The sequence below is a fragment of the Chenopodium quinoa genome, unplaced genomic scaffold, assembly GCF_001683475.1.
Source record: "Chenopodium quinoa cultivar QQ74 unplaced genomic scaffold, ASM168347v1, whole genome shotgun sequence".
Lineage (NCBI taxonomy): Eukaryota > Viridiplantae > Streptophyta > Magnoliopsida > Caryophyllales > Amaranthaceae > Chenopodium > Chenopodium quinoa.
The window spans coordinates 1,684,252-1,704,420 of NW_018745065.1; the positions used below are offsets into that span (position 1 = coordinate 1,684,252).

The 20,169-nt window shown below is 34.6% G+C and overlaps 1 protein-coding gene across 1 annotated transcript; it reads right to left on the reverse strand.

The window, feature by feature from the left end:
* Positions 1 to 708: 708 nt before the first annotated feature.
* Positions 709 to 17,861, reverse strand: LOC110709356. Its single transcript, XM_021887568.1, has 9 exons — positions 17,397 to 17,861; positions 15,800 to 17,200; positions 8,386 to 8,504; positions 5,490 to 5,850; positions 5,219 to 5,457; positions 4,209 to 4,509; positions 1,920 to 2,085; positions 1,561 to 1,657; positions 709 to 1,093 (listed from the first exon to the last, which is right to left on the reverse strand). The coding sequence occupies exons 2-9, from the start codon at positions 16,943 to 16,945 to the stop codon at positions 976 to 978; spliced, it is 2,547 nt and encodes an 848-aa protein (XP_021743260.1). The 5' UTR covers positions 16,946 to 17,200; positions 17,397 to 17,861; the 3' UTR covers positions 709 to 975.
* Positions 17,862 to 20,169: the final 2,308 nt, after the last annotated feature.

Below are 20,169 nucleotides of genomic sequence, written 5' to 3' on the forward strand. Positions count from 1 at the left end.
TCATCTGGGTTGGGGGTGTGAAGGCGTCGCGACCGGTGGTGGTTTGGGGGAGGGAAGGAGTAGGTTTGTGGTTGGCGGTGGTTGCGCGGTGGTGGGGCTAGGGTGGCTGGGGTAGTTTTAGGGTTTTTTATTTTTTTTTAATTTTTAAAAAAAAATTTAAACAACTAAAATGGTGACACGTGTCACTGAGGGCCCCACTTAACGGAAATTTTGGTCAGAATCCGTTAAGTGGTGGTATTACTAATTTTTTGTTAGTTTGTGTGGTGTTAAAATCAAATTTTTTTTTTTTGGAGGTGTTAAAAACCATTTTCGGGTTTTTGTGTGGTGTTAATATCTAAAATATCTCAATCCTTTCATTTATGATATATTTATTTTTGTATTTCATTTTATTTTTTTTTATCTGGGGAATTAACTAGGTATCTCTCATTTATTTTTGTATTTCATTTTATTTTACTTTTGTATATTTATTGAATACATTTATGATATATTTATTTTTGTATTTCATTTTATTTGTTTATTGAGAATTGAGATACATATTATAGTACATCACATGTATATTGTTTTATATATATATTTATATATATATATATATATATATATATATATATATATATATTTTTTTTTTTTTTTTTTATTTCCAATAATTATGTTTTGTATGCAACTTTTCTAATAAACGATTATGGGTGCTGAACTAGTTGGCAATTACACTTGACACCTGTAATATTGATCACGTTTTTATTGAGGAAATAATGCAGAATCAGATATATGCCATATAATAACTCAATTGTACGACGCATAATAACCTGCACATATGATAAGGGGAACTAAGGCAACTAGACGGAAAAGCCTTGGAGAGCTCTATCCAATAGGTGACGCAAAAGAATGGCTATCAATAAAATATTCATCACTCATTCTCTTCACTTGAGCTTATCCCTTTCTTGTTTTCCTTTTCATTCCCTTACAAATGTTCATTATTTACAGTATCGAATAAGCTCGGATGACCTCAACAATGGGTGCCCTGCACAAAGGGCACTTGCCTCCACCACGAACCAACTCATTCGCACACTTCAAACAGGTGCACATGTGGCCACATCTGTGAAAAGGAAAATATATCAAAGAATAAACAACCACATGTATTCATTTCAAACTGTACTCAATTTATAGGAGTGTTGTACGATAAAAAGAGATAGAAAAGAGCCTGTATGAGGACTTGAGGTATAGAAAAATCAATTCATTCTTCTATAAGACAAAATATATACAAGACCCATGTTGACATGTAATGGGGAGAGAATATAAGAGTTCCCATGAGACGAGGTCACGAGGAGATATAAATAAGGGAATGTTTCAAGTTGAGTTATTTCAAAACAAAAAAGAATAAGGGAATGTTTCAAGTTGAATTATTTCAAAACAAAAAAAAAATAAGGGAATGTTTCAAGTTGAATTATTTCAAAACAAAAAAAAAGTGAAGGGAATGTTTCAAGTGTAAGTTATTTCAAAACATTAAAAACACGAACACACACACCTAAATTTAGCAAAATATAGAGTAAAATTACAACATACCTGTACAACAGAGAATCAATATGGTTATCACAACAAACACAACATGTCCCCTTCCTCACATGTCCCCATCTGGAGCCGTCCTCTGAGGTCTCAGCACCTGAACCATAAATAAGTTAGCAGTAGACGTTTGTCATACACCCTAAGGTAATCAATTAATGTTGAACACAGTTGGAGGGGAGGGGAAAGGAGGAGGGTGTAAAGCAGTTCCAGTCCCAGGCGTGCCAACAACAAAAATTCTTAAGAGATTCTATATTTCATTCATTAACCCTTCACTTCATATATTTTAGGGGTAATTTGGGAAGGGGATTTGTCAAACTTTTACCAGGAAGAAAACATAAGAGTGGGGTAATGAAAAGAACCTTGTCCACCAGTACATCGATTTAAAGCTGCAGAAACCTCTTGCCGAACAGAACGCTGCAACTCAACCTGCATGTCCATGCAGGCTTCAAGCATCCTCTGCATGTGGTTCATACCTTGCTGAAGCCTAGCAACATCTGCTCGAAGATCATTCATCATCTCCCACTCCTGTCAACGGGCAGACCCAATTGTAAAGACCAGACCCAATATCATAAAATCATAATGGATTGTTTGAATATGAGCCCTTTACAAGTAAAAGCAAGAAAGGTGATGACAGAAAAGATTAGAAGATCAACAAAAGATCACAGTACTCATCATTCCCATCATACAGTAAGGCCCCATTTGGCTTGATGTAAAATGTTTCATGGAAAATGATTTTCCCTTTTTTTGGTTTGTTTTGTAAAGGGGTGGAAAATAATTTTTCCAATGGTGCAAAATTGCATCCTTAATGATAGGAAACATCTTACTTTACAAAATAAGAGAAGCCACATTTACTTCCCACCTCATTTTTACTTACCTCTCATCCATCCTCACATTCCCACTCCTATTTTTGATTTTTCTTGAACTTTTCTTGTATGCAACCAAACAAATAAAAATTAAATTGCAATTCTGCTTTTCCTTGAAAATATGTTTTCCATGAAAACTAATTTTACATTGAAAATGTTTTACATCAAACCAAACGGGGCCTAAATGTGCATGCCAACATCAGACAGATATAACTGAAGTCATCAGTACTAGCCATCTTAAAGGCCATATCTCTCAACATCATTCACCTCTTATTCAAACTTGAAGACGGCCATACTACAAATGGAAATTTTGATGGTACAACTTTAGAAGGTTGGATCCTGCTTTCTGAAGAGATTCCAAACTCTAATGGATTCCTGTGATCCAATGTAGTTTTGCTTCACTCTTGAAGTGGGATATTTAACAAGTTCGTGTTATCTCTTTTTAGTTTGCATCATTGATTTTTAAAGTTCCAAGTTATTTTCGTTTGAATTAATTGTTCATTTGTGAGTTATATTTGATACATGAGAAAAACTTGGATAGCAAATACAATTAAAAGGGTTATGCATTGGTAGTTCACAAGCTTATTGATCATAATTGGTGACCTTGATTGGTTGATGATGTTAAAGTTTATACGAAATATGTATACTAAACAGATATAAGGTTCACACATTTAACTGAAGCTAATTGTTTTCCTACTCAACTCAGGAGTGTTACAAAGTTTATAAAGTCGGAATATCTTCACTGAGGATTGATCTGAAATTATTTCAGTAGACAGTAATCTGAAACTTTCAAATCTATCCTAGTTACTTTCATTGGCGGAGCCACATTAGAACAAGGGGGGACAGTTGTCCCCCCATTTTCGAAAAAAAAGTTTTTTTTTTTTTAAAAAAAAAAATCAAGAAAATACAGTAAAAGGCTATAAATATCATATACTTACAGTAAATATCACAATATTAAATATGGTTTGGTGGTTGAGTCCTTAGTAAGGCTGTGCCTTGGTCTTAGGTTCGATTCCCTACTCTACTATTTTTCAGCTTTTTTGTTTTTTTTTCCCCTACTTGTTTTTTGATTACTCTAATTTTCAATAGTCTTTTTAATTTTATTTTTCATTTCCTATTTCTTGTTTTAGGATTTTTAATTTTATTATGTGCTTAAACTCTATTTTTTTACATTTCTAATAAATAGATTACTATTAATTAATTGTTTGTAACTGTGTTTTAACTTTTATTAATACATACGAAATACATATGTAATAATATGATTGATTTGAGAAAGTTGAGTTTATTTTTTCGAATGTAACTCAAACCCAGACCCTTCATATCTACCATCAATTTGTTCTAACGATAATTATTTGACTTTATGATAAGGTAATTAATTCGTATATATCAATTATGTGATTACATAACGGGATTTACAAACATAAATTTATTCATTTTTGTTGGATAATTTTCTTAATATACAATAAAACTTTTTTATTCCTCTTTTGCCATATAGAAATAATTGGCATATGTGATTTCAAATAAATATTAAACAATTTAGGTGATCAATTTTTTTCTTGAGATTTTTGCCGAAACTTTAACCTCCAAAATTTGTCCCCCCGAATTATAAATCCTGGCTCCGCCACTGGTTACTTTGATCATTATTGAAGGACAAATTTGGAACTTAATAACTAAATAAAATCTGTATCACTGACCCTTTCTTACCTAATGAGTTCATATCACATGGCAAGACTATGAAGTTAACTAGAACATAAGATTGAATACTATAAATGCAAATAGGCTTACCAGCTCTGAACGATGCATGCTATGCCTAGACCAGTTAGCATGATGAATAGTCCGTTGCCAGAGGGGCTGTGGAGGTGGTACAGGTGGAGATGGATGAACAAGAGGCACTCGATTGTCTGTATCACTGGCATTTGATTCCTCTGGTTGAGACTCCAGATCACGCCGTGATGTAACAGAAGTGGGCAAATTTCTATGAAGATCCAAATCAATAGGAGCACGACCTTGCCTTTGCACATAAGATTGTATCAATTGGTCCAGACTTTCACGGAATCCACTATGAAGAAGAGTTGAAACACTCCTCCTGGAAGAAGAGGAACCAAACTTCAGGTGTTTAAAGAGATCAATGCTATTACTACCTCAGTTTCTCAACGTTCTTGATTGTAACTAGTTACACGAAAATTAAGAAAAGCAAAAAGAGAGAAGTTTTGGGGTTGCAAGTGGCAAAAGTAGGTCCTGTGAGTGAGTACTGGAGGTAAAAGTGAAAATTAATTGCAACAATGGAATGAAGTAAAAGTGTAAAGAAACAGGAATGGGTCCCTTATTTTTTATCTCTTAGTATTACTTTATATCTATCTCCTCTCCTTAAAAATTGTGCATCCCTCCCACATTGCAGTTAAAAGAGAACAGAAGAAATATATGCTATGTACTCTATTTTAATTGCAATAAGATAACTTTCATGCTTACTAACGCATAACTCTGATCATATTATTATTAGTATTCTTTAAATAAAATATTATTAGAAGTTGATATTTTAAAACCATACATTGAGGCTAATCGAAATATTTTAGAATAATGATTTTTTTTAGGTTAGTAAGAAAATGTAATCAAAGTTTGTGCAAGTGCAAAAATCAAAATGGTGCAATCAACATTAAATTGTCAAAACATGTGTTATTACACATCTAAAAAACCATACATATATTTACATATTATATATTAATGTGTATGACACTTATAAAGGTTTCAAAACTAGTACTCGTATGCATAATAAATTCATACACCAGAATGCATACCTGCTAAGCAGTTCACGAAGCTCCATGCTGTAAACATTATCATCATCAGGAAGGTGAAATCTATTGACTTGTCTAGTTGAAATGCCATGTCGAATTCGTGGAGGATTAGAAAACCCTCGAGACGAAGTCCCTAAAGTTGTTCTAAAACCATTGTCAGGCCAAATTTGTTGACCAGTTAAATTATTCTCTTCTTCACTATCATTCCCCTCAGCAGTCGGCCGCCAAGCATTTCCTGCAGTTTCCTGCCAATTAACATTCATATTTGACTGCGAGTTATCACTCCATTGATTAAGAACCGCAGAATTTGACTGCAGCAAGCTCCTCTGCTCATCTCCTGTGACCTGTTCCTGCCAATCCCCCTATGAATAGCACTTTCTTCCCCAGCCAAGAGATCAGCAGAAGCTTCATCAGGCAAAATTATGGTATTATTTGTGAACTCACTAACTCCATCACCATGAACCCTAGATTGCAGTTGGTGCGAATTCAAACCATGAACCTCAATTGGAATGTCAAGTCGTTCCTGATCAATTGGAAAATCACTACCTGGATCGCCAAATGAGGCCCCAGAGTTGCTCATTGTTTGACCATGTACAATAGTTTCTAGGCTGGACTCTCTAGAGCGAAAACCTTCTCTGGAAAATGGCATAGTGTAAGACTCATTCATAAAATTTCGAGCACAAATATTAAATTATTTAAGATCCAGGTAACAGGCACCTTCATTCACCCAACTTTTGAATTGAATTAACAATTTTAAAATCTAAACTGCATGACTAGCTACACACATCATTCAAAAAGATATACACAGGAAATCCATTGGGAGTCTTGAACCAAATAGATTTAAAAAACTATCATTCGGGGGAAAAGAAAAAGATAAACAAAGAGTCAATAAGTAATAAGGTATATCTACTACTGCAGCCATATACTTATGATTACACAGGATTTTATAGATGTAAACAACACATTCAAAAGCGGGTGTAGCTTGCATTATACAAAACAAGGGCCTGGATAAAATCAATCCCTCATTAAAAGACAACAGTTCAAAATTAATGATAAGCATGCAGAGCATGCATGCTAAACAAAAGAATCAATCAAAACTCCTCAAAGGGAGGAAAACTAATTCCTCCGTGATAATCAACCACGGTTTGGCTCTTTTGCAGGTTTGCCCCTTTATATTGATTCACCAACCTCCCATCCAGAATTCAACATTTCTCTCTCACTTACTCATAGCCTCCTATTCTCTCTAATCATCTAGACTCCCCCTCTCAACTTACTTCTCCATCTCATCACTCAATTGCAAAGGTTGGGGGTTTTTGCAGCTCCAAATGATTGCCTGACTAAAGCTTAAATAATAGGCGATATTCAGTTCAGGTTTTGTTTAACCTGAACTTTTTTTTCAATTAATGGGGTTTAGCTTAACAGAATAATTTTCCTGATTCAACATGAATAAAATAGGTTTTGGTTATTTTTTTTAAATGTAGTAATAGGACCACTGGAATTATGAATACGTAAAACTACACCGAACTTGATTTCAGTAATTTGTTATTCATTGACTTTGATGGTTTTATTTATTTACTAATGTTCACTAACATTAGTTTTTACTCAACCAGTTGCACACTTCCATTTTTCTAAAATATGGGTGATGTAATCCCAATAGATTCCAATATACAACTAGGATTTCCTTACTCCCCAAAGCTATTGTTTTCTCATTTGCTCATTTGGAAAGGTATACCACGTGCATGGTATACCCATGTGTATAACAGACATCATGTTAAATTCCTTATTTCTTTTGGTGAAGAGATTAACTTTAGGTCTAGATATAAGATATGTATTGAAGGCTATTAGTCTTCAGACATTCCTTGAATCCAATACCGATAACACTCATTTAGATTCAACACATGCAAGAATAATCAAATCACACACTTATATCTCAAAATGTGAGATACAATGAAATCAATCACTTTGATGAGGTATAAACAATTTCACGATTAGTATATTTATACATAAGGGAAACAACTCACTCATATAGAATGCTCTACCCTGCTATTTGTGAAAATAAAGGCAACATAGAGACGGTGGTCGCAAGCTTGTTAATGGCTAATTGCATAAGTTAGACCACTAAACATATGCTGGTTTTCATCTTTGATTCTCTCTATTTCTCATTTCTAATCATGGTATCCTCGATTTCATATGATACATTTACATGATGTTGGGTCTAACAACATACAAATATTCATACAAAGTTAACGCTAACATTGCAACATGGGGAGGCATGAACGCTAAGCCCAATTCAACCTTACGTTATTTATATATAACAATAGAATTAATAAAAAGTTAATCTTAAATTAATATCGAGAGGATCTACCAAGAATCTATATAACTATATTTTTTTCCTAACGCATAAATCACTATACGTGATTAACGAGGAGTGTGTAAAACTGTAAATAGTGTCAAAAGAGCAAACATTACAAAATTACAGCGTTGTTACAAGTATATTCATTTGATACACACAAAAGTGAGATCATCAAATCCAGTACACAGCTTCAAACAAAAAAAACCTGTACACAGTAAAAGTCACAGTAAAATTTATTTGCAACAACCCAGTTCCCTACCACCAGTAGCTCACAATTCAAAATAAAAATAAAAAGATTATGGCAAAAGCCAGTCTAAAGTAATTATTGCACATGAATATATATAAATTAATATAATTGTACAGTCATACACATTATAACTAATGATATTCCATATATAATAGCTTGCAATCAGCATGAATAATGACCACGAGAAAAATCACTATATTAGGAACTAACAAAAATTCAATAAGTCCCTCCATCCCATTTAGAAGTGCTCGTTCTCATATTTCACGGGTTTTAAATGGGGTTTAAATGCAAATGAATGAAGTATAAAAAGCATGTACAATTTCTTGTTTTTTAGTAGAGACAATAATGAAAAGCATGTGTAAAGTACATATGGGTTTAAGGGCATATAGGAAAGTCTAGTATGTTAAAAGGTATAAAGTGGGGGTATATACAGGCGCTTAATTTTGGGACACCCAATTAGGAAAAACAGGCAGTTAAATATGGGACAGAGGGAGTATAAGATAATGCATAGCTTCCTAGAATAACGTCTTACTAACCAACACAATGTAAACAATAAAAAAGTTAGCACACCTCAAATCAGAAACAGTGTTTCGTTGTCTCAACTGAAGTAATTCACTTGCAGCAACTGAAGGTGGCCTTTCATCCTCAGTAATTCTTTCAGTCCTCAAAAATCTACCTCTGAGCAATGACTGGAATAACAAATCACAAATGACGTTAATAATTTTCTTTAAAAAAAAAATCCTTGAGAAGCGAAGTTGGCAGTGTTTGATCAATCAAGATAAAAAGTTGCCATACTTGGAGAATTATCAAACTTCAAAAAAAATGTGGTGCACAAAACAAATTGCGAAACACAGAGTGGTATCTCTACCTCAACCATTCAAAAATTTCGCAAAAATGCCTGCCAAACATTGGATAAACATCTTCACAGCATTATAAAATCGTTTATAACCCTTTAAATGTCACTACTATACAAGTAAACTATTATAAAATCGTTTATAAATACAAGATGGTAACAGGCATTGACTGCAAGATCCCTCTTGAAAAAGAACCATGTCAAGGAATCACGGGTAATAACAACCACTGACAAAACAAAAAGTGGGTAGAACAAAAGGAATGTGTGTGTGTGTCTTTGGAGGGGGGGGACATAATATTTATCCCTTCTTGATTTTTTAGATTGGCCACACTCCATTTCTTAGTTCCCTTCATGTTATAGCATCTTCCATGCTCCCTGCAACTCTTTCCTTTGTCATAACATCTTCTAACTTTACTCCATCCCTACAATTTGCATCATGCCCCATCACCAGCTATATTGGATGCAGAGATGGAGAGAGAGCACAATCTAAAGAGTCATCTCTCTTCAATCACTGAAAGCCTTAATGTATCATACTTCTTCAGCAACATTTCAGATTTCAGATCTAGATTTAAAATACAAAACGTAAATCTTACAAAGTTAAATATTTCAAAATGTTTATTATTTTTTCAGATGATCGAGGCAGTGCTAGACACACAACTGTTTTTTCCCAGCATTTTTCAATTTTACTAAAGTGTGCCACACTGCAACGTAGCATAACAAGGTGTATAAAGGCCAACTAAGTTGCAGGGAAATCCCCGTTGTCTTAGTGTGCCTTTTTATATACGTTTACAGAAACATCGATCTTGCAAGACATAACTACTTATTAAGGCGAAAATCTAATCGAAAGGGGAGGAGATCAAGATTACAGAACTTAAGGTGAACCAATTATTTGAAATGGAAAAAGAGAAAGGGAATGCTAAGTAAACTATATATATATTTAGAGCAATTCCTTGTCCCTTTCCATGTTACTCGTTACATAACTACATCACAACAATACAAGATTGTTGAAAGTTCATTCTGAATTTCCAAACACTAAATACATTTAGAATTAGGATGAAATGGAACGGGGCCATACCCATAATATAAGAAGGGTGAGAAGGATTGTTGAACCTCAGATTCAAAAACCAACACATAAGTATAAATGATAGTAACTGAGGGACCATCTTTTTGTTACACCTCTATTTCATTTTTCATTCAATTAATTAACATCCCCCCGCCCCAGCCTGAACAATTATTATTCAGAGATAACATTAACTGAATGAGCACAATAAACAAGACAAGAAATATTTTGGCTCCTCATCAGCTTGCCATTTATTTAAATTTCATTACAAAACTTCTACAATAAACGCTTAGCAAGTCTTTTAGAGCAATCAGCCACATCAAGAGTTAAGACACAGCCTAGAGTCCCTGGACTCCCATGATGGGCAGCAATGGGGAATCTACAACACTGCACAAATGTTAAAATTATGCAACTCGGTAAAGGGAAGGCCTACTATCAAAAGAAATAGAACCCCTCTAACACAAAAAAATAAATAAATAAATAAAAATAAAGAGCTCATTTATGGTGCCACAAACTTCGTATTAGGATATCTAATGAAATCGGTCTCCTAGAAGTGTAGGTGAAAACAGATGAACTTTACAGTATTTACAAACCCGTTGACTGGTATGGCTACGTCAACATGCCAGGAGACCCACACAGGCGTTTGTGGAATTAACATATAAACATAAGCCATGAGGCAGATCTTATAATCAGTTTAACTCTCCAGATTCAACAATGCTAATGATACATCTCATACAAGGAACCATGCTATATTATGCTAATATATATTTTTATACACTTGTTGATGTGGTAGCATCATCCTCCATACAAGAGCTGCTACATAGTGTATCATTAAGTAAATAAGATCACTAAGGCACTGTTTGGTTCAACTTATTTGAGCTTATATCAACTACTAAATTTCAATGTAATAGCAAAATTTATAAGAGAGTTTGTCAAAATTTAATTTCACTTATCTTGTCGAATCTTAACTACTACCTCCCCATCAAATTATCTGCAACGATTACATTGAGTGTGAGTAGAAAATGTCTAATCGTTGCATATAATTTGAAACAGAGGTAGTAATTTTTTTCTGAAAAAATTTACAATTAAGTTCAATCATTCATTTCCAAACATGCATTGTCCAAGGGGGTAGTCTTAGATATCTTTGAGTAACATTCATATCAGTGTTAAAGAAGAAAATATGCATAAGGGGTAGGTAGTCTACACCTAATCATAATATTCAGATTCTCCTTGAAATAAAAACGAATCTACACCAACTATGTTTCTGGACAAGAGGTATGTACCAGACGATGCCCGAACACACAACAATATACTTCCTTCATTCTTTTTAAATCGCAATGTTTGAGATTTTGCACTATTCACACGAGCTACTTTAACCACCTTTTATGAATTTTACGTTAGGAAAAACAAGGTCAGATAAGATCTTGTTAAATTCTTATAGTTTTTATTAATGTATAATAAAATATATTAATGATATAAAATGTACATTGGCAAGCATGAAAACTCCAACATCACAATTAAAAAAGAATGGAGGAAGTATAAACTAAGGATCATGTTAATGTGGATATGAAGAAGTTTGAAAAAACTAAGTTGATCTTTTTAAATATTGGCATTGGTTTATCTTGTTGGTTAAAATAACATTAGCATTATTATAAGGAAGGATCATTAATGTATTTTATGAGCTGTAGGATATAATAGAAGTCATGTTAGGGTTTTATTACTATTAGGGTTTATGTATAAGAAATTGTATTGCATTATAATTAATTTTCGTGAAGATTACAAATTTTGAGTTTATTCCTTTATGGTCTGTTTGGTATCAAGGATTTCATTTGAAATTCTGATTTGGGCCAAATGAGTTGTTTGGGTAATACAAAAATTTGAAATTCTGATTTGGGCCAAATCCAAGCCATGAAATAATTATATCCAAATCAATGAATTGCAAATTCTATCTCATAAGATGTCATTTCAAATTCTCACAGGTAAAAAAAATTACCCCAATTTCTCTCTCCTAGGTCTTTTTAGGTTTCCCCAATTTTTTTTCTCTCTCCTCCATTGAAGCAACTTCTTAGCTCTCTCTCCTCCGTCGATGTACTCTGTATTACTAAATACTGAAGATTCTATCCTCCATTAAAGCAGCTTGTTTGCGTTCTCCTCGATCGAAAAGTTACTAAGGGTTTTTTTTTAAAAAAAAAACAATTTTCTGACCACCGACCACCATTGATATGTTAATTTGAATCACAATTTGGGTTGATTGATGTCATAATCTAAATAATGACCGTAGATTTTGGTTGATTGATGTCGATTTCTCATCTAATTGGGTCAACAATTTGGGGATTTGGATGAACATGAGGAGGAATGAGATTTGGATGAACAAGCTGGGGGATTTGAATGTCAGGGAGAGTAGAGCAAGGAAGAGAGAATTTTGATAAATTTGAAATTCTAAGTTTTTTCCAAACAGAGAATTTGGAATTGAATGTCATTAATACAAATTCCAAATTTGAAATTCTAGATTTCAAATGAAATGATTGAATCCAAACACAACCTTATGGAATTTACCCGGCATTACATAATCATTAATCTTATTTTCAAGAGTGATTAAGATTATTGTTATCAATTACTTTTATTTTAGGGTCAAAATTCATATCATTCATTCCATGCTGATGCTATGCAATATAAGGTAACTTTTGGAAGATTTATCAACATCAATACATCATGATATGTATCAATATATTTAATTTTCCTTCCAAGAGTAGATACATGTAACCAAATAAATGTAAATTTCAATACTTGTCATAATTCAATTTATTTTAGGGGCATTAGAGCATAAAAAATGGTTAGTTGATTTCAAACTAAGATCTTTTTATATTGTTTATGAATGTCTAATTGTTAGTTTTTCCAAGAAAGGATCTTAAGCTTCCAACATAATTTGTGCATACACATTTTCAAAGAATCATTATTATTAAGATATGAAGTGTTAGAGCTATTTAACTGATTTATTTCAAGAATTAGTGTTGCCTTCCTACTTTCATTTAAGAGAGTTATGGATGATTATAAATCTATAAACTACCCCTAAATGCATGTGATGCGTATGGTTGGTTGTTTGAAATACAAAGTTTGTAAATCTAATTTTTAAGCATACTAAGGCTTTATTGTCTTCACTTTATTCATATAATATATACTTCAATAAAAATAAGAAATTTGGCAAAAACGAATTAACTTCAGCAAAAAAAAAAAAAATGTTCACATCAATAAAAGTAAGTTATAACATGGCAATATTGTTGATTAAACTTATTTAAATTTGTAAGATTATATCCATATTCTTTAGGAAAAATTGTCAAAAATAATACAAACTTTCACCCATCCGCTAAAAACAAGTCGAACTTTCGAATTTTCCAACATAATACAAACTTTAAGGAGCATCCGCTTTAAACAGGTCATAATGTTGCAAACTTGATTAATAGGTATATGAGGCACGTGTCTTTGTTTAATTGGTTGGACAATGTAATATGATTTTTTAAAAAATTTATTTAATATTTTTAATTTTTAAAAGATATAATTTTATTTTAGGGTTCAATCAAATTATTGTTATTGTTATTGTTGTTATTGTTATTGTTATTGTTATTGTCACCCCTTTCTCTCGGCGCTCTACTCTCTGCTCCAGCCGGCGCACCAACCGGCAAGGGGGCGCCCCATATATCCCTACCTCCTCCCTCTCCCTTCCCGACTCCAAGTTTCTCTCTCCACACTCATTCTCTCTTAACAATCAACAATGTCATTGCTCTTCTTCCGAGACAAGAGCTCACTCGCCGATTCCAAACGCGAAACCATTCCACCACCACAACCACACCTACTATCCCAACCAATGTAATCTTCTCTCTCCTCTCCCTTCGTTGTCGACCTCACTTCCTCCCTCTCTCCTCGACCTCCGCTCCACCGTCTACGAAATCTTCTTTGCAGCTTGCCGCACTTCCTCCAACTTCCTACGGTTGGGGATTTCAGGGACGGAGCAGGACAGTTTCGTGGTTTTTTCGTGGGGAAGGAGGCGATTTTGTTGCTGGTGGTTCAGGGGAGGGAGGACAACGGTGGGGTAGGAATAGGTGGCGTCCGTGGCGAGGGCCGTCGCGACAGGGTGGCTAGGTTGGCGCCGCTGGGTGTAGGGGGAAAGGGGTTGCTGTTGGTGAGGGAGGAGGGTCTGCTAGTGGTGAGGGGTGAGGTTTTTTTAATTAATTTTTTTCAATGGTTTGTAAAATTATTTTATTGTTAATTAATTAAGGTTAATGTTTTTTTTTAATAAACTATAGTAATTAAAGTTTTAATTACCAGTTAATTAAAATCTTAAAATGAATTTTTCAAATTAAAAAAAAAGGGTTAGCCGGCTATATAGGTTGTAGGTAAAATATCTCGTTTAAAGCGAATGCCCCACAAAGTTTGTATTATTTAGAAAAAATCGATAGTTCAACTTGTTTTTAGCGGAAGGGTGAAAGTTTGTATTATTTTTGACAATTTTTCCTATTCTTTAAGAGCAATCTTGACATTTTAACTAAATCTCTATTCACTTTTTGTCTCAAAAAAAAAGCTCTATTCACTTTAGTTAAAATAATTTCACTTCAGTAAAAATAATTTCACTTTAGTTCAATAAAAATAATTTCAGTTCAGTAAAAATCAGTAAACTCAAAGATTAAATATAATAGGAAATCAGTACAAATAATTTCAATTCAGTAAAATTAATTTCAATGCAGTAAAAATAATTTCAATTCAGCAAAAATAAGGTGAAGTGAACGGGGGCCTAATTGGGAGTTCCATTATAGAATAGAGAAAATCCTTAGGAGTTGTGACTATTCATTGTAAAAGTCGTTACGTGTGTTTAATTGTGACCTAAACCATGAAATTATATTGATATTGGCAATGAAACCAAATGAGAGATTATTGAGTTAAAACTTAATTCAAGCTTAGGTACATTGGTTAGGTGAGTGAAACTAAATCCATGTGAAGCTTTTGAATTTAAGATAGAACCCTTTGTTGAAGATTGTGAAAAGCTAAATTAAAAAACATCAAGTCTTGTTTATATCATAATACTATCAAAATTTGTATAGAAGCGTGCTTATTGATGTACAATATTGAATTTATAACATTTTTACATACTTCATTTACAAGTACTCAGAAACATCTTCAACCTTGGAATTTTCCTCACTATAAACCAAGTTATACCCAAGTACCGAAGGTTGTTACTTTATCGACAAAAATTTAAAATATGCTCATTAGTGAGACTCTCTTGCCATGTTATAATCCCCAATTTTTATGACTTTCTTAACTTAAAAGCCTTTTGCATGGAACAAAACATTGCAATTTCTCAATTGTACTTTTGACACACTATTACTATTCACCATAGTTCTTCATATAATTGCTAATCCTTTTAGCTATTGTGTGATTACTCACATATAGTATATTTCTTAGAAAAAGATTTGCACAGCCTATTCTATGAAAAATCTCATATATCCAGTTATAAAGACTAAGTCACATTTCTTTAGTAGAGCTAGGCCTGCAGAACATATAAACATTTCAACTCAAATTAAGTCTAAATTCAATTTATTACAGCAACCAAATCTCTATTCTAACTCTCTCTTCAGCATTCCAAGTAAGATGAAGATAAATAAATCTCAGTTCTCCTTGTCAACAGCCTTCCTCTCCTACAACTGAGGAAAAATTAGTACTTAGTCACAATTCAATTTGAATTTTAGCATGTTTGAGAAATTTACATCCAACACAATATCTGTAAAACCTACAAGCATCAGTCTCCAACTCTCCATAATTCACTGCGCTACATTTTTCTAAAATCACTTCCTGGTTTATAGAAGCTGCCATGTCCAGCACGAAATGAAAAATCATTATGTGTAACAGCATGATCTTGAATAATATTAGTTCAATTTTGGTTGATCAGATAATTAGTGTTTTGACCCTATATCCTCATCACATATTATAAACGTGGGCACAGCACTCTACTTATAAACAATTAGGATTTCATTTCATATACATTACAGAAAGCAGAACAGCTCGGTGACTGACTGACTGACCTGAATGCGATTACGATGAGCAAAATCTGTAACAGCCCGCTGATCTAATAAACCCTGAAGCTCTCTCTGTCTCTCACGTTCTATTCTCATAAGCAGGTCTATTAAAGCTTGCCTTCCACGTAATCTCAACAAATCTCTCCGAATGTGCTCTGTCTGACCTTCTTCCTGGCGAACAAGGCCACCATGAACCTGATTGACTTCGGCTCCTAATCCAACAAGTTGAGCTTCCGTACGTCCTCCCCGTGTTCTTTGCTGACTTGATGTATGCACCCACTCTCTCACAAGCCTCACCCGTTCACGTTCAGTCTCACCAAGCCATTCTCCTCTAGGGTTATTAATCCTCCCTGTGGCATCCGAAGAGCGTTCACTTATCCCACTCTCCATCCATCCACGAACAATCTGTCTCACCCTTTCCCTCTCCACTTCACCAAGATCAGGAGATTGCTCTCTGCTAGAATGATTAGTATTCCCTTGTGCGTTGCGGATCTCCATCTGATCATGAGACCAAGCCTCAAAATCATGCTCACTCTCACTTGCATCCTCCACACTACCCTGATTCTCATCTGCTCTACTTTCCGACATTGTTATGGTTGAGACATCAGTATTGCTATCCATGCTCCTTTGATGCCTCAGTCTCTCCCTAACCCTCTCTCTAGCACGATTCAACTCATGATCATCCTCCAATTCTCGCCACATTTGCAAGATAGCAGAAGCCCGAGTACTTGGCCTTTCCACCACTCCCGACCTGCGTGAATTTGGAGACTGAGATTCCCTCAAAAAAGAATAATCAAGCATGGAAACAGGATGCAAGCCTGCAAGAGCCATCAACTCCGACTCCCGGTTCCGCCTCTCAATAGTGGTAATCATCTCTTGTGCTTGCCTCGCAGCCCACCTTCTTGAGTGCCGTCTCCTAGCAGCAGAAGACTCTGCTAGATCATCCCCTTCAAGATCAGACCTCCGCCTTCTACGCACAAGCTGATCACTCTCCTCATCCTCATCCTCAGTATTTCGGGCTGAGCTACAGGTGGCGTATGACATACAATCATCCAAATGCCCACGCATAAGCTCCTCTAGTCCACGCTCAAAATTTGCCCGAGCATCAGTCGCACTCTCAGCCTTTTGCTGCAATGGCCGGACATCCGTCATCTTCAACAAACCACACACACACTACACCCAAACTGCCTTAATACACAACCTCAAAACCCCAACCTTCTACGGCCTCGATTCCAGTATACAACAAAACAACCCCTCTTCACACCAACAATTCAGGCTAAAAAACCCATATAATCACAATAATCATAACAACAAAAAACGCCAATTCTTAAATAAAAATCAATAGTATTTACAAAAGCAACAGCAGCACTCTAAACATACTTTGATTCATCGTTCAAAACATATAACCTGATCAAATTGAAACCAGAAAAAAAAAAATGTCAAGCCCCAGCTCAAAAATTAAGCAACCCAGAATCAAATCTCTGGTTATGAATCAACCCATTAACCAAATTTATTCCAACAATCATCAATTTGAATTTAATTTTTTTTTTTTAAAAGCGCTACTTTATACAAAATTAGGGCACTCGACAATGAAGAAGCGTACCTCGGAAGCCGTCTTCTTCTCAATATCAATTCGTATGTATAGTATTGAACAAACCCAAATCCCAACATATCAGCTTTTTAAAGTTCGAAGAATTGAACAAAAAATCTATAATGGATATCACAGAGAGAAAAAAAATATATATCAAAGAAGTGGTGTTATAAAAATTCAATTTAATTATTATTGTAAAATAAATAATTAGAATTATATGATAGAATTTGTGTTTGATTAATTCTTTCGGGTTTTTTGTTTTTTTTTTTTGGTGTGTAAAATGATGAGGTTTGGTTTTCGTGAAGGAGACCGGCGATCTCTCAAAAACCAAAAAAGAAGACAGGAGACCTGGGAAGCAGGGGTGGAAAGAGAGGAGCGTCGATCTTCGGAGTACCAAATGATCTACACGTCATGGAATTTTTTTTAAAACAAAACTTATTTATTCATTACTATAAAAATAAGTAAATACAAACTTTACAAAAAAATCGAGTGTACAATAATTATTGTACATCCACTATAAAGATAGATTAGATTGATCAAAAGTTACCCCTAAAATAAATAAAAGTTACCCTAATATGCATAAAATTAATCCAATACAAAAAAAAATTATTAGTAAAGAATCACATTTTAAATGACTAAAAATCAATCATTTGTGATTAAATGTAATTAAATTACCATTATAAAACTTTTCTTATTGTCTATTTATATAAAAATTGTATTATGTTAAAAGTTACCCAAAAAAAGGCAAAAAGTTATCCTAAAATTAGATAAAAGTTACCCTTATACTGCTCAATGTACAGTAAAATTAGTGTAAACCGGGTGTATACAAAAGTTTTTAATAAATAAATAATGTTTATTGAACATTGCCAATTGTGGTTTTCCATGTATGTAATTTGCTACATTAGTTCCGTGCGATGTACGGTTTTAGTAATTAAACTTGTATTCCCTTTTTTTTCTAAGTTAAACTTGTATTCTTATTCTTATATGTTCGTAATATAAATAATTTAAGAAAAATTGAACAAGTATGGAGTAATGATTTCTCATAATTAAATTGAGCAAAAAAAAAATGATGTTAAGTATTCTTTTTTTTTTTTTTTTTTTTTTGCAAATGAGGGGCAAAGCCCCGGAAAGAAAAAATACAAACTAAGCAGGAATTAAACGTGGCAAGGCCACACCAACAATATCAACGTGAATAATACGTCCTAACTCGATAGGAGGGAATTGAATCAACTCAATATTGTTGTTCTGGGTGACCCCTTGATTTGCTAGCCAGTCCGCGGCTCCATTTGCTTCTCGATAAATATGAATAACTTCCACTTGCCAGTTGGTATCTTCGATCAATTGCTGACAGTGTCTTATGATGTTATAGCCTTGACCTCTAGCAACCTCTTCATTTCTTAGAGCTGTAGCAACTAATTGGCTATCAACCTGCATTTGGAGCTTCGCAACACACATTCTCTTTGCCAGTTCAATGCCATATTCCACAGCCTTCAATTCATCCATGAATGCATCACAATGACCAACTTTCAAAGCATAAGCATGGAGCATCCTTCCAGTATAATCACGGATTAATCCACCACTTCCGGCTGGACCTGGAGCTCCCTTTGCAGCTCCATCTGTATTTAATGCCAGCCAGCCGATAGGGGGAGCAATCCATCGAACTAGAATTTCATTCCTTGTTCTATGACATTGAGAGTTTGAGTGGTTATCCTCCCCTAAAATACGCCATACCTCTTCAAATCTTGCGAGGAGGAATTGATTTATATCAAAGGGAATATCCTGTGTCCTATCAAATACCACATTATTTCTCCACCTCCAAATCCACCATAATGTTATTGCAAAGTATGTTGGCCAAATTTCTGTTGAGAGATTACTTCGAACTTGATGCTTAATGTTCTTTCCAATCCATTGTTGCAATGAGCCTTGGTAAAAAGTAGGACTTGCGGCTGGGCCTCCAACTTGACGCCACACTTCCTTGGCAGCCTGACAATCACGAAGCACATGAAGAGTGGTTTCTTCAAAGTTAGAGCAAGTTTTGCACCAAGGTGAATTGGTAAGGTTACGCTTGAGTCTATTAGCATTTGTCATTAAACGATCGTGCATAGCCAACCAAAGGAATACTTTAACTCGTTACTGCACCTTTAGTTTCAAAATTAAGTTCCACGAACCGTCATCACCTAATACATCCTCACGTTTGATGATTCTCATAGCTGATTTGATGGTGAATCTTCCTTTCGAAGCACCACCCCAGTACAATAAATCACACATATCATGGTCCTTTCGCAGAGCATGAGCTTCGATTAGTCTAATAATATTCGGAGGTAGCAAGTCAACGAATGCATCCCACTTCCACCCATTTTCTTCATCCCACATTTCTTCCACAGTTGCGCCATCTAGATGGTCAGGTATATCCAATAGAGCAGCTGCACGCAAAGGCTTGGGCATAGCCCAATTGTGATCCCAAAAGAGTGTCGAAGCTCCATTTCCTATAGCCACCCTCGACCCTGCCGAAATAAAAGTTGAATTTTCGGTGATGCCACGCCACACATTCGACATATTTGACTTAGGCTCAAACATATCGATGTCACATCTGCCTTTACAATATTTTGCATGTATCACACGGGCCCAAAGTGCATTTGGTTCAATCAGAACTCTCCATCCTAATTTGGTTAGAAAAGCCGCATTTGTTTGCCTAGTCGACCTTATCCCCAAGCCACCCTTCTTCATTGATTTTTGTAGAAATTCCCACGAAATCAGATGAATTTTCCTGTGTTCCTCATCTCCA